This window comes from Aspergillus clavatus, genomic scaffold (genome assembly GCF_000002715.2).
Source record: "Aspergillus clavatus NRRL 1 1099423829806 genomic scaffold, whole genome shotgun sequence".
Taxonomy (NCBI): Eukaryota; Fungi; Ascomycota; class Eurotiomycetes; order Eurotiales; family Aspergillaceae; genus Aspergillus; species Aspergillus clavatus.
The window spans coordinates 2,100,659-2,114,527 of record NW_001517093.1 but is presented as its reverse complement, the minus strand read 5'-3'; the positions used below and the strand labels follow the sequence as shown (position 1 = coordinate 2,114,527).

The 13,869-nt window shown below is 51.3% G+C and overlaps 3 protein-coding genes across 3 annotated transcripts; all 3 read right to left on the bottom strand.

Moving 5' to 3' along the window:
* Positions 1 to 125: 125 nt before the first annotated feature.
* Positions 126 to 1,139, bottom strand: ACLA_086470 (short-chain dehydrogenase; the record flags this gene model as incomplete). Its single annotated transcript, XM_001268373.1, has 1 exon — positions 126 to 1,139. The coding sequence occupies one exon, from the start codon at positions 1,137 to 1,139 to the stop codon at positions 126 to 128; it is 1,014 nt and encodes a 337-aa protein (XP_001268374.1).
* Positions 1,140 to 1,502: 363 nt separating this feature from the next.
* On the bottom strand, positions 1,503 to 2,820 carry ACLA_086460 (oxidoreductase, short-chain dehydrogenase/reductase family; the record flags this gene model as incomplete). The annotated part of the gene is made up of 3 exons (XM_001268372.1): positions 1,503 to 2,201; positions 2,258 to 2,343; positions 2,403 to 2,820. 3 exons carry the CDS (start codon positions 2,818 to 2,820, stop codon positions 1,503 to 1,505), a joined length of 1,203 nt encoding a protein of 400 aa, XP_001268373.1.
* Positions 2,821 to 7,169: 4,349 nt separating this feature from the next.
* atg2 (putative autophagy regulatory protein Atg2) lies at positions 7,170 to 13,802 on the bottom strand (the record flags this gene model as incomplete). Its single annotated transcript, XM_001268371.1, has 4 exons — positions 7,170 to 7,187; positions 7,260 to 8,189; positions 8,249 to 13,534; positions 13,641 to 13,802. The coding sequence occupies 4 exons, from the start codon at positions 13,800 to 13,802 to the stop codon at positions 7,170 to 7,172; spliced, it is 6,396 nt and encodes a 2,131-aa protein (XP_001268372.1).
* Positions 13,803 to 13,869: the final 67 nt, after the last annotated feature.

The following is a 13,869-nucleotide window of genomic DNA, read 5'->3' as shown; positions in this document are numbered from 1 at the left end:
CCTTGCGAGGACTATCTTTTTTCAATGTACATATTTAAAGATAGATATTCCGGACTGTACATACTTCTCTTTTCCGGTATCAATCAACCTTTTGCTTATTCTCTTACTTCTCATCACTTTCACGCTTATATATCGTTTCCTTTCCGGTCGTCATGCACCCCGACCATCCGACGGGACTCCTCCCACAACCTCTCCGCACTCTCCTGATCCCAAATATGCATTGCGTACCCCGGGTCCACAGCGCGACACCCAGGCCGCGCGGGCTCCCCCTCCCTACAATCCTCCAGATACACGCCCCCTCTCCCTTCCCACTCCCTCCCCACGGCGGCCACAACCACCGTCGCAGCCCCCTGCTCCGCCGTCTTCAAGTACGGCTTCATCTCCGGCCTCCGCCACTCCCTCAGGATCTCCTCATCCACATGCTTCTGCAGCCCCGTGAAGATATCCCCCGGATGCACACTCAGGCCATGCAGCCCGCGCGCGCCAAACCGCCTCTCAATCTCATTCATCATGTAGATATTCGCCGTCTTGCTCTGCGCGTACGCGCGCGCGGGATCATACCCGTCCCCGTCCCCGTCCCCGTTCCCGCGGAGACTCACACCCAGCGTCTCAAAATCCACCCCGCTCTTCCGGTGCGCGGACGAAGTCACGCCCACCACGCGCGCGTGGAAGTCCTCCGTCGCAGACCGCAGCAGCACCGGCGCCAGCAGCGCGAACAGCAGGAAGTGGCCGAGGTGGTTGGTGGCGAACTGCGTCTCGAAGCCGTCGGCGGTGCGGCCCGGCGGCGTCGCCATGACCGCGCCGTTGGCGATGAGGATGTGGAGTCTGTCGCTGTGGCGGAGGAACTCGGTGGCTGCGTGGCGGACGCTGGTGAGCGAGGCGAGGTCGAGCGGGAGGAGGTGGATTGTGCTGTTGGTGCTGGATTCGGGGGCCGGGGTGAGGAGGTCGGCGAGGACGTGTTGGGCTTTGGGGATGTCGCGGACGGCGAGGAAGAGGGTTGCGTCTGTGTGGGCGAGGGCGCGGGCGGTTGCGGCGCCGATGCCGGATGAGCAGCCTGTGATGAGGATGACTTTGTCGGGGAGGGCGTGGGTGAGGTTTTGGGAGTGGATGATGTCGAGGGCGGTTGGGTGGGTGGGCATTTTTTTTTTTTTCTTTTCATTCGTTCGTTATAGTTGAATATGGCTGGTTTGCTCTTGCTGGTTGAGGGAAGGGGGGCTATGCGTGTTGATGCCAGGAGCAGTGGTGTCTTTGTATGAGATGAGGTGATGGAGAGGGCAGTGACTACGTCAGAATGGCGATGCTTGTATGACTTTTGTTGAACATTGCACCTTGTGCACAAGGGGCTGTTGTATAGCAAGGGCACACTGCTGCGTCAGATTAAATATAGGAAACGATGGCTCTATCACGAAAGGAAATTCAACAACAGCTCCGGGCTGTCTTCCGAATAAAATCCGCCCATCCCCAAATCCCAACAGCGTATAGAATATACATCACCATCACCATCACCGGAAGAGACGTCGAGCCAATCCACGTAATCGGCGGAAGCCTTTGAACGAAGTAATCCTCCCCTTCTTTTTGCGACCTGAAAAAGACCTCCTTAGTGATCTGCGCCGCTGCATTTCATCATTATACTTGGTCTGGAGAATATCTTCCATGGTGCCCATCCAGCCGCTGTCATCATAGGAAACGAAAACAGAAGACCCCGGTTCCCCCAGTTCACTCTCACAGGAATGGCCTGTCACCGGCCTAGACTGCGCAGTTGAACTCCAGTTCTGGGCCTGGAAGACATCGGACTCTGTCCGTTCCAGGCGCTCCGAGATGGACGGCATGGGCTGGTGGGGTGAATCCCCGACGAGTTCATCGCGGACTTTCTGCTCCTCCTCGTCAGGGATATAATGATCAAAGCTCTTATCAACGGGCCCATCGTGCTCCAAGATCAGGGTTCCGCTGCGCGCATCTGTCGAAGTGAACGATTCCCGCAGCGAGGAGTTATCCACGTCCTCGATGTAGGAGACTATGCGGGCGAATTTGAGGGAGTCGTGCGGATTGAGGATCTCGAACGACGCCCCCTGGTGCTCCACTGTTGCGGCTGGTTTTCGCAGTTCCAGCAACATTGAATCAGAGCGGGCTTTGGCATGTCTGGGTATGAAGGGCTCTTCCTGCGGCTCGGGGAACTTGGCCAGCCTTGCTCGGAAAGTGTCCTATCATTGTTAGATCGGAGGGTTAAGAGTTTGAGAGCTCCTGACGGCGGACTGACCAAGAGTTGATGCGGGCTTTGCAGTGGGGTCGGACGGATCATGGGCTCCGGCGTGTTTATGCCCGAGAATTTAGATGGGAATGGAACTATACCCGTCAGCATCGCTCTTCAACACAGAAAGGATAAAAGCGCGAGCAGTACATACAAAGATAGTCATCAAGTCTTCCCGGCGCGTATTCACTTCTCTGAGATACAGCGCTCGGCGAGTATGACGGAGACAGCGGGGGTGGGCTCGACGCCGCAGAGGAGACGGAGAATGAGCACAATGGCGGGGTCAGGCTCATCTGACTCTGATTCAGATTGTGCGCAGCATTCTTGCGTCTCAGAATCTGCCGCTCATTGCGGTTAAGGGCGATGAAGCCGTCGTCTTGGGAGAGATGTTTGCGGTAATGGTGTAGCGACAACGCTCCCGGATATCCCGGCTTTAGCATGGCGCCATCAAGAGGGGTGGAAGGTAACGAAGGAGTGTCCAGAACGGAGGATTTCCGGGGCAGCGATGGACGAAGCCGTAGCGGCTCATGGTAGCTGTCTTGCCAGATGCGATTGCCCTGAGCAGTATCCATGATTATGGACAATGTCAAAGGTAGTGGACGGTATTCTCATCCGCGACAGGCCAGCGCGCGGAAGACAGAAACAAGAATGATGCAGAGCGCCTGGCGTACAATTCAGGTTTTTTTTCTCTGGGAGCATTGAGAGGTTCATCCGGCCAGGACATAATCCCACCATAAGGTCGGCAATCACCACAAAGAGAGACTCATTGCCCTGACTCTGCGTAGTCAAATAGAAGAAGGAACGGCGCAAGAAGAGGGAAAAGAGTCGCAAAGGTGAAAGAAGAACAATCTCGATAATATGGAGGTCTAGACAAATAAAAGGGGGGGAAAGAAAAAGCGAACGTCAGAATAAATGCCAGATCAAAATGGAGGAAGGAAAAATAAGAAGGAAAATAATAATAAAGGAAAAATCACAATAGTCACAGTGTCACAGCCTGCTGTCTGCATCGCCTCTCTCTCCCTCGAGGATTTCGACTTGACGTTGGCTGCTGCGTCCACTCAACAGCCTCATTATCCACTCCCAGACGCAATGACCAGTCATCCACTCGACAGAACTCCAGACAGTCCAGATGCACTTCCTTTTAGCAACTCTATGGCTCACAAACTGTCCACACCACCGCTCACTCTTCTAGTTGGGCACCAGGAAACGTGGCCCCAATGCCGGGGGAGAATCAACCACCCTGTCGTCACACCAAGATGATCCATCACCTCGTTATTTTTATTCTCAGCCCGGTGGGATCCATTGGATTGGTGAGAGTGGAAAATCTGCCAGGCACTTGCAGCAACTTGCAAGTGATCTCTCGTTTCATGTTGTTGCTCCTCAGACTCTCGGAACTGCGCACTATGGACTAACAGAGTTAAGCTGCGTTGTAGGGATTGACGAGTCCGTCGTAAAGGCAAAAGCCGCGTCTGAGCTTCTTATTCGTCTGGGGTGGTGAGACTCAAATTCTCGCTCCCCCAATCACATGGAATGTTCTTGTCCCATAGGGAATCATGATGACTATGGTCATGATCGTTGAAGTTTCGTGATTCTGTCATCCACAACACTTTTTAACGGTCGACGCCCATCAATGAGAGGTTGGGAAGAGGGGGAAGAGATCGTCAGCATTGCCTCGTGCTGATCGAAAACCCCTGTTCAAGTGTTAGCTGGACCATTGTCGGTTTCGATCACGGGGACGAGCGACAAGAACTGCTCTCGTTCTATTTGGCTTTGTCCTTTCCCGTCACAGAATTCTTTGCTTGCTACATGCGCTAGCAGCTCAGGAACCAAGCTCATTTGCTGAAAGCTGACAGTTCTGTCGACGCAACAATATATTCCGTCTGTAAGTGCTAATAATAGGGCTTAGGGCTTATCATCTTAAGATGGAGCATTTGCTATGGCCGACATATGGAGTTCTGAAGACATCATGCATGTGTAGCTTATCTTATACCACGTCTGCCATCAAAGTAGGCATGGAGTATTCGTCCAAGCTGCGGGCCCACATACGAGAAGACAAGGATCTGCAACAGCAGTCAGCAACCCACCAGTCCATCAGTCAGAGCTGGGATCTAATGCTTAGGTAAATTACTAGACTCACGGGGATATACCATGATAACTTCTATCTCATCTCTGCAAGCACTGCAAAACCAGTGTCTGGCTGGTACAGTAGGAGAGTGTTAATGACTGCAGAATTCTCTTCCCAAGTCTGATCCTGCACATGCTTCAGCAGGTACCTAGAAACTAGGTAACAGATAACCCATAAAAGCTATATATATAGAGAAACTCTTTATTAACTACTCTGCTGTAAGTAACACAGTAAGCATGCGCAGTAGCTATAGATATAGATTTAACTCCTCAGTGGTTATATCTTTAATCCTACATATATCGACTAGTGCTGGACTGCTGGGTGCAGACCTGCCCATCCTAGCTAATAGTTATATAGTTATTAAAGATCTTACTTTTCTTAATATTATCTATAAATACACCCAGCCATATGCTAATGCACAGCTAGGGCCTGGTAAGGCTAAGGAGGTGGTGCAGACTGCCCTGCAGAATAAGCTAGCTGAGGGCTCTGGGATTATTAGAGAATATGAATGATTTCTGGGGGTTGTACTCATCTAGTGTGAATAAGATAACTATTATAAGTAGATATATAGAGAATAGTAAGTCTATATTATAGGGTCTAATACCTAAGGCTAGCTCCTTAGAGTACTAGCTGATAGCCTGTTACTAATAATAAGCCTTGGCTAGCTTGTAGGTGGTATTATCTGGGACAGTATGGCTAAGATGTGATATCACTACTGCAATAAGGGTATGCATGATAAATAGTGTCTAAGTCTGATGTGTTAGCTACTTTACTATAATAGAGACTTATTTTGCACTAATACTAAAAGCTAGCTCAGCTACTTCCTGCCTCAGTAGCTCCTGTGTACATGGCGCGCTAATGGTAGGTGTAGTCACATTGTGGAAATGATGCAAAACCCTGATGGTACCGGGTAGTTGATGCTTCTTTGAGCCCAATCCCAGCGGCTCATCTATCTTCTCCGATAGTGACATAACCAGAATACTCAGGCAGCTGCAGCCTCGTCTTCATAGCGGCAAGAATTGCAAGAACCTACCCACGCAGCGGCTTCTCTTCTCAATTGACGTCGTGTATGGTGCTGATCATGGCGTGTGGGTGATTATATTTGGGTTTGAGCTGCCATGCCTCAACAGGATGCCATTCGGAGTGTTTCTCGTTGAACAAATTGAGAGTCAGAGACGGATGGAAGATCTCAGCGTTGCATGATCTTCATGGCAGAATGGTTAGCTGAAAGAGCACGGAAAACGTCAGAGAATGCGTACCCCGTAGGCCATGGAGTTACTGCTTTGATAGAAAGACCGTTTAACCTCTTCCTTGGACATGAGTCGAAACTTAGGAAACGGGATCTGAGGGTCAGGGACCTGAAAGGGGAAGGTGATGATTTATGGCCCGGCTCCTGAAAACCTATCAGAAACCCCCAGGAGCGAACAGTGTATGAATGAACGCCCTACCAGAATCCGTTCCCGGCCCAGAGGAAGGATGAGTTGGTTGAGGATCTTTCAGATATTTCTATCGCATCCCGCATCTAACAGATTCCGAAGACGCACAGAGCTCAGTAGACATCATTTGGGTCCAGCAAGGGTGCACAAAAGTCCACTCCGTTCCTATCGATTGGCAGAGAGGTCCATGAGGGGATGGCTTTTGGTATCTCCTTGGGGTATATTTGCCATGTGTTGAAGGTAGATACAGGCATTCTTCTCAGCAAGCTCAGGCTTTGTGAAATTGAATAGATGAGTCACTGAAAGTTGAAGCATAGTTTCATTGAAGTAGCCATGGAGTATTCTTATTCTTCCATGCTGTGGGCCTATGTAGGAGAAAACAAGGGCCTACATTGTACTTTCCATTGACCCAATCCTTAGATAGCTGAGGATGGCAGAGTAAACTGAAGTATTGTTTTCTTTCCAATATGCTAAGCTCAACATGAGTAGCCTAAGGGAAAAGAAAGGGCCAGACAAACTATACAAGTAAGTCATTGTCGCTTATCCTCAGACATACACACTGCTTGATTCCAACGACACTCACTAAACCTGACCAAACAGGCGACAGTTGTACGCCGAACGTAGAACATGACTTTCCAGCTTATGTGCTATGCTGTAGCCCGAGTACTGGGCATAGAGCCAGAGCTCAATATCACCACGTCTCTTCTCACCTGGTTGTTAGTAAGGGCTTCGCGGATGTACTCAAGCACAATCGTAGTCAGTATCAGATTACTCGTCACTCGGAATAGCTGAGACTCTACGATAAGATGATGGGGAATAGAGAAGATCCGGCCGAGAATTCCAGTCTATCATCAAATTTGTATGGTGAATTCGAATCATTTTGCGCCTCTCGCAGTATGTGAAAAACCATCGTCTACCCGAACAGATCTAGTAGGTGTCTCGCTGGAGTGCCTCCCGGAAAGCAGGTATCAAAGTTCGTGGCCATTGCCTGGATTTAATCAATCATCTTCGTCGTAGCAAAAAAAGAAAGAAAAAGATGTCAAGGACCCGCCTGTTGCAAAACACAAAACATTATATACGAGGTGACAATCTGGAAATCTCCCATATGAAACAGAAAGCAAACCGAAGGACCAAGATAGCAACACGACCTGAACAGTTCGCCTGATATACGCAATCAAGAGCCCGAAGGTAGTAATGAAAAGGCATTCTTTCACTCTCCAAGTCAACAATGAAAATAAAAAATCCGTTGACGCAAAAGAAAGCAAGACAAAAGCAGTTAGGTATCTTGTCCAGAAAGGAGCAAACGCAACGTAAGTATCGATTCATCATTCGGTTCATGGCCCACCACTTGCCAGAGGTGTTAATGGCGTTTATATTTCTGGAAGCAGGTTAGCATGCCGTCGTCAGAAAAAAAAAACAAATACCCGCCAAAAAGAATGGCAACACTTACATCTTCCATCTTCCGACGATTGCTCGGATCTAGGGTGTTTCCAGCACCCAGCAGCGTCTGCCCAACGGCCTTGGATACGCCTATCGCAGGCCGCAGAATGACAGTCGGGGCGCGTCTCCAGACAGCCTTGGCCGCCGCTTTGGCGCTGCCACTCTCCACAATCTCGCCGGGAACGGCCACGATGGCGTCTCGCGCGAGAAGCAGATCTCGCTCCAGGCCTCGGAACGCACCACGCAAACCCTGGACCACTCCTACCGGTTGATCGGCGTAGAGTGAGATCTTCTTTGCTTCCTCTTCGTCCGCCATATCTTCTTCAGAGCCCGGTATTGGCGCATTCGGTGTCGTCAGCAGCTCCTCGGCTCCTTGCAGAACCGTCTGGGTGCCAATGGCGAGCTTGGCACCGAGCTTCACGAGCTCGTTGGATGTCGTCTTCGCGAACGCAAGTGCGCCTTTCTGGATACTGCGCACAATCCGGCCGTCCATGCGGTATTCGCGCATAGGAATCACGACGAGGTCTTTCACGCCGCCGCCCACATTGACCAGGGACCGGATGGGAGCCAGTCCAGCCAGCACACCCGGGAGTTGGTTCCTCTTGATATCCGGCATCCAGATGTCGTTGAGAGTCTGACCCAGTTTGTCAAACCCAGAAACCCCATAGATGATAACATGCCGCATGACCATGTCTGCACCGTCTAGGACAAAGAAGTTCATGAACTCGGTGGTTCGACCAGACCTGAGCCCGGCATAATCCACACGTTTGGGTTTGAAGTCAAGTTTGACAGGGACGGCATTGATCTCGGCTCGCTGCAAGAATGGAACCTCAGCCGGGGAACTCGGTGCAGGCGCAGAGTCATCCCTAAACTCGAAGAAACGGCAGAGGAAGTCGAGTGCATCCTGATCGACATGTAGTCTCAGAGGAAGAAGGGTTGCCTATGAAGATGTTAGGCCATTTCTATCGGGATCAACAACAACTCCCACAACTTGCTTACCTTGAGTACAATCTCGGAGGCCGCTAGCTCTGGCACAGGCCTCACAGTCAAGATTTCCAAATGGACCATGCTAGCCCCGCTTTCCCTCTCCCCAGCCTCCTGCATATACGTCGCAAACTTCTTCCACGTCGACGTAGGGACGTGGTCAAAGATCTCTAGGTCCCTCACACGGACATCGAGCGAGCTCTGCGTCTCATCTGAGCCCGGAGGAAAGACGACGAGGTCCGCGCAGATGCCCTTGAGCTCAAATGTCATCTTGTGATACTTGCTCCGAGACAACCGCAATTTCTTCCCTCTGATAGAAGGCGATTGGCCTTGCCGGATTGTGGCTCCAGTGACTGTAGTCGTCGTTGCATAGCTGCCTGTCTCACTGACAAGATCATCAATATTGCGATTGATATCATTACGGAGGTCCCGAGGGTCCTTGTTGGCGGGAATCCCGATATATATTGAGTTGAAGAGGCAGTCGCCAATCACAGACTCTTCTTCCTCATCGAAATCTGGGGCCCGACTACCCGCTCTGGCACGCCGCTCGGTGGCTTTCTTTTCCACATCTTTCACAGCCTTGGAGATGGTGTCTCTTGTCCTTTGCCAGTCGTAGCCATCGAACAAATTCCAGATAACATGGGCATCACGAACGCGAATTCTCAACGGACTCTTCTGAATCTTCGAGTCATCGGATAGGCCGTATGTGTTCTGCGTGGAATCCCATCGATGTGCCGTGCCTCCTACAGCTGACGGCTGGGCAAAATGGTCTTCACGGAAGTCCAGATCAGAAACACTGGACGACACATAGTACTGTGAGTGGAAGCTGTCCAGGAGATCTTTTGACTCTGAGGACATAGATTCCCCATTCGACCCTTGGCGTCCTGTACCGGGCTTGACAGGATAGAAATCGCTCACATACTCGAGCTCATCTTCGATGCGTGGCTCGGCATCATCGGGTGCAGCACTGACAGAGACTTCGGAAACTCCTGCCTGATCATGAGGCGAATCCATTGTGAACGCATCCCCGGAAAAGGAGGCGAGCATATCCTCAAGAGGTAGGACCTCAGTTCTATATTTCACAGCCACACTCGGCGGTGTTGGAGGCTGCAATCCGTTGAGTATAGTGACTAGAGTCTGTGTTGAATCGGCACAGGTCTCGAGGATCAATAAATCATCTTTAAGTTCAACGTCTATAGCCTTGGTCCCATCCTCATCCGGGGCCGTGAGTTTCACTGTCGCCATTGCTGACGATATGGAAGAAACAGGGACGAAGCCCAGGTCGATGAACGACTGCACTTGATTGCTTTGCGGGATTGTTGATCTCCCGCGACGAAGATTCTCTGTAAGCCCCACGTTCTTGACATCGTCGATTATCATGATGGACGCTTTCTTCAGATCCAGCATCGCTTCTGAGGACCCCTGATCTGAAATTGCAGCTGAGAACTTTGCATTGGTGAGCACGATCAGACCCTTGGCGGCTGCACCACGAGGATTGAGTCCGATAACGCAGTCTCGAAGCGCGATTGCGAGTCTGCTTGACTTCGAAGGAGCCTGTCGGGTCTCTGATCCCGCTGACGAGTTGGAAGGAACCCGTTGCAAATGCTGCGATTGCGCAATGCTGGCCAAAGAATTGGCCATGTTGGCGGCAACGTCTCCGGGGGTCATTTCTTCGCTCAGCCCCAGAAGCGCTACTATCGCTGGTACTGTGTACTCCACACGCAAATTATGGGATTTGATCTTGATGGTTGGGTCCATCTCATCAGCGATATATCGAGCCATCAATACTGGTAGATGACCCTGGCTTTGGCCTTGGCCGATGCCCAACGGCAAGGCTTCGCCCACGAGCTCTTCACTTCCATTTCTTACAAGAGTGATTGCCCCGAGCTGAGCAGCAATGAGCGAAGGCATACTAATATAAGCAGCCTCAGCGTTTCTAACATGCGCCGCGAGAGTTCCAATAGTCCCACCAATGTCAACTTGAGCCTCCAGTTCGCGAATCAGTGTGAGGGTCAGGATGCCTGGACGATCGTCTTCGGGAAGATACTTGGTGACACTTGATAACCTGCCCAATTCCTCACCTAGCTGTGAGAGCGAATCGAGGTCACGGGTGCGGGAAATATTAATATATGCGCCGGCAACTGTTGTACGAAGCACAGAGCCCTGTCTTCGTTGCCGGAAGAGCGTGTCTAGCATAATGTCATCATCTTCATCATATTTGTCTTTTGACGGTGTGATGATTGCGAGTAACCGATCTAGATCAGGCTCCTTCGGTGTGTGAAGAAATTCAACGCGAATGTTGGTCAAGTTGACTTTGGCTGGCGCATCTTTGGACTCATCAAGGGGTATCGGCCCGCTTAGCTTTGCTTTGTCAATCTGCACACCAATGCCCTCGAATCGGCTGACAACCTTGACGGCAGTCGTCTTAAGCCTGATGTAGTGCGTATCTCCTGCAACGTCCAGTACAATTCCACCGAGTCGGGCGTTTACTTTCCAGGGCTGAGATTCGTTCTGAACTGCATCTCCAGGTGGCGGTGAATTCTCAAAATGCACGCCACGGGCTCGTCTTGGGGGTTCCTTCTTCACGCTTTTCCCGCTTGAGACTGATGAAATGGAATTCCCGACCTCCAAGATAGTACTGAGGCCGCCCACCCGACCTAGAACTTCCTCCAAGCGTTGGACATTGAGGTCAAGCTGAAGGGGTAGTGTCGAGATATTCAGGCTTGCGGAGTCTGGAGATTTGGTCAGAGATAAAGAGATATCGCCATGCAGAGGCGACAACAAATCTCTCGTCGATTCTCGCATCTTCAAACTTTCGTTGAATGAGATCAGATCATCCGAAGCAAGCCCAAAAGCGAATTTGGAAATCTCTACCCCAAACTTCGTAGTGTTCTTCTCAGCCAAAAAGCGCGCGTTCAAGCCGGACGCTGCAAGACGTAGGATTATATCCTCATGGGACAACGAGAAAGAAGACGGTAAGTGAGAAGCAGCGTCTCCAGGGGCAAATGTTTGACCGGGGATGTGATCAAGGTATTTGATGCAGAAGCTATTGAGGGCAAGACGAAGGCTGTGCCGGGCCTGCACGGGTTCTGGTGCATTGCTCGCGACGGGGATGTCCTTGCCATCGCCGCTAAAGGCACGAAGAAGGCGTGGACCAACCTTGGCAACAAGCCACCCAATAGCATTGTCAAATTGTATGTCTATGGAAGACACCTCGACAACGATTTCATCTGCCCGGTGCCCAGAGACAAAGTTTTGATCCGCTTTGTTTGTTTGCCGAGGTGGCGACCTGAGCTGAGGTCCTTCAAATGAAGTGGGAGAGATAAGGGAATCGCTCCGAAGTCGCGCGGACGCATACATTGTGGATGACAACATATCGCTCTCAGGTGATGGGACGCCTGCGGGGGTTCCTGATCCCTTGTTGTCACTTGAAGATGGGCTCTCTGTAGAATTCTCGTCGAAATCAACAGGAATCAATATAGATACTCGATCAATGTTCAAGAATCGCTTGGCAACATCTGAAAACCTGCCAAGAGTGGGCGAAGATTGAGGAGCTGCGGACTCAATTGGCTGAGAAAATGACTTATCTTGCTCGTTGAACGGCTGCGGCGTAGATGCATCTGATTGCTCTCGAGCAGTCAGTTTCGGCGTTGATACAGATGTCTCATCTTCCTGCACCCGGCTTGGGCTGGCCGCGTCTGCGAGCCGGGTGTGGGTATTGACCCTTCGTACGAATGTCGATTCCGGCGAATCCCATGCTCCCGGGATATTGGGCATGAAGCTTCTATCCGAACCCTGGCTGATGGCACTCATGTACATACTCTGCGCCTCCTCGCGCGAGAACAGTTTTGACTCGGCGAGTTCGCCACAGTTGGCAGAATCAGATGAGCTAAGACTACCAGCATCGGAGGGCGGCCCAAAAACGTGGGATGACGATTGTCTCTCTGACTCTGCTCTCAAATGAGAAGCTTCGGCAGATCTATCATGGGAAACAAGCTGCGAAACGCTAGGAGTCGCATCGCGAGAGTGATGAGTGTCACGAAATGATCCGTTGTTGAACGATCCTTGTCCATGTTGTGATAATCTTGCAGCACGATCTGTTTCACTGCCTGACCCTTCAAACCTCGAGCTAGTGTGCAATTCAGGGGTCTGAGAGCGTGGCGTTCCACTGCTCGAAGCGGGTTGTTCGTGGAAAGATAGCAGATCCTCTGGGGGTTCTACATCACCATCTTGGAATTGGGCGTCAAGAACCGAGTCAAGATATGCTGGATTGTCGAAGAGTTTATCATCGCCTAGAAACGGTTGGGAGTCCTCAAGATAACTGCCGCTTCGATTCTCTTCATCGGTATCGGCATCAGAGAATCGTCCGTCGGAGGTGTACGCGGACTCTTCCATTCCACCAACGGCAGGCTCCTCTGTTTCGTCAACCGGGTGTTTCTCCGGCGGCTCGAATATTGTTGATCTGGTCATGGCCAGAACGGATTCAGTGTCGGGAGTATCTAAAGGTGATGGTGATGGCACCCTGCTGGCCGGCTCGCTCGCCCGCGGCTGCATAGGAGTTGTGGGCGATGAGGGCGGAGCAAATCGGGAGTAATTTGAGAAAACGATAGGCTCCGATATCAGAGCCACGTCAATATCGAAGATGGAGATCGGTCTATTTCGCCTACAAGGTAGGATCTCGTCAGGTTTACCCGACGCTGCGCTGCTCACTGCGCCAACCGTGATCTCTCGAACAGTCAGAAGTCCCGTCACGACATCCGGCTTATCTTCAGGTTCTCTCTTGACCGGCCCATCCTGCTTCGTTTCCATATCAACCCGTATTGAAACATTATCGACCTTGACCTGCAACCGCTCCCCAACGCCCTTCAGGAAAGCAGCAACAAAGCTGGGCAGCGATACGCCCTCATCACCAAGACCGAGTTCTTCCTCATCATCATTGAGAGACGTTGCCGTGCAATGCAGTACCTGAGATCGTGATGTGATGGCAGCTTGTAGTTCGTCCTTCTCCTCTTTCGGTTCGGCTTCGAGGAAGGATTGCGCGAGATCGGCCGGGGTGGGAAGGATGTGATCGCCACTCGGATCGTGTTGAACGGCTTCGAGTGACTTCCGGTGAGGTTGTTCTCCCTCTTTGGTAGCACGGGATGACTCTTCCGGCGGTAATCGAAGATGTACATCGATGCCGCTAGCCTCGCAGATGATGCCGCTACTATAAATATCGGCGGGGACGGTGATCTTCAGGAAACGGACTTTGGCACTGAGCAGTTCGCTTGAGGGAGGTAGCTGAAGGATAGTAGCGAGTTTCTGTTCAAGGAGCCAACGGAAAAAAGGATTAGCAGTCCAGCTCGCCACCTCGATGCAGGGGATGATGCCGTAAAGTGGTATGTCGTGCCTGCCAAGTAGCACTCACCTCAAGCTTCAGACCTATGTCCCGTAACTCGACGCTGCTCCGTTGTCCCCATCGGATACCCAGACTGTCCAGGTCGAGAGCTTCGGTATCAACGAGCTCCAAGCGGGACAAGGCATATCTGAGCAGCCGTTTCTGGAAGAAGGAAGGTAGGAAGTAGGCCATCGTTGGGCGACAGGAGCCAACCGGCGGCTCATCTAAGAATGTCGAATGTCATCGGAGTGGAATTATA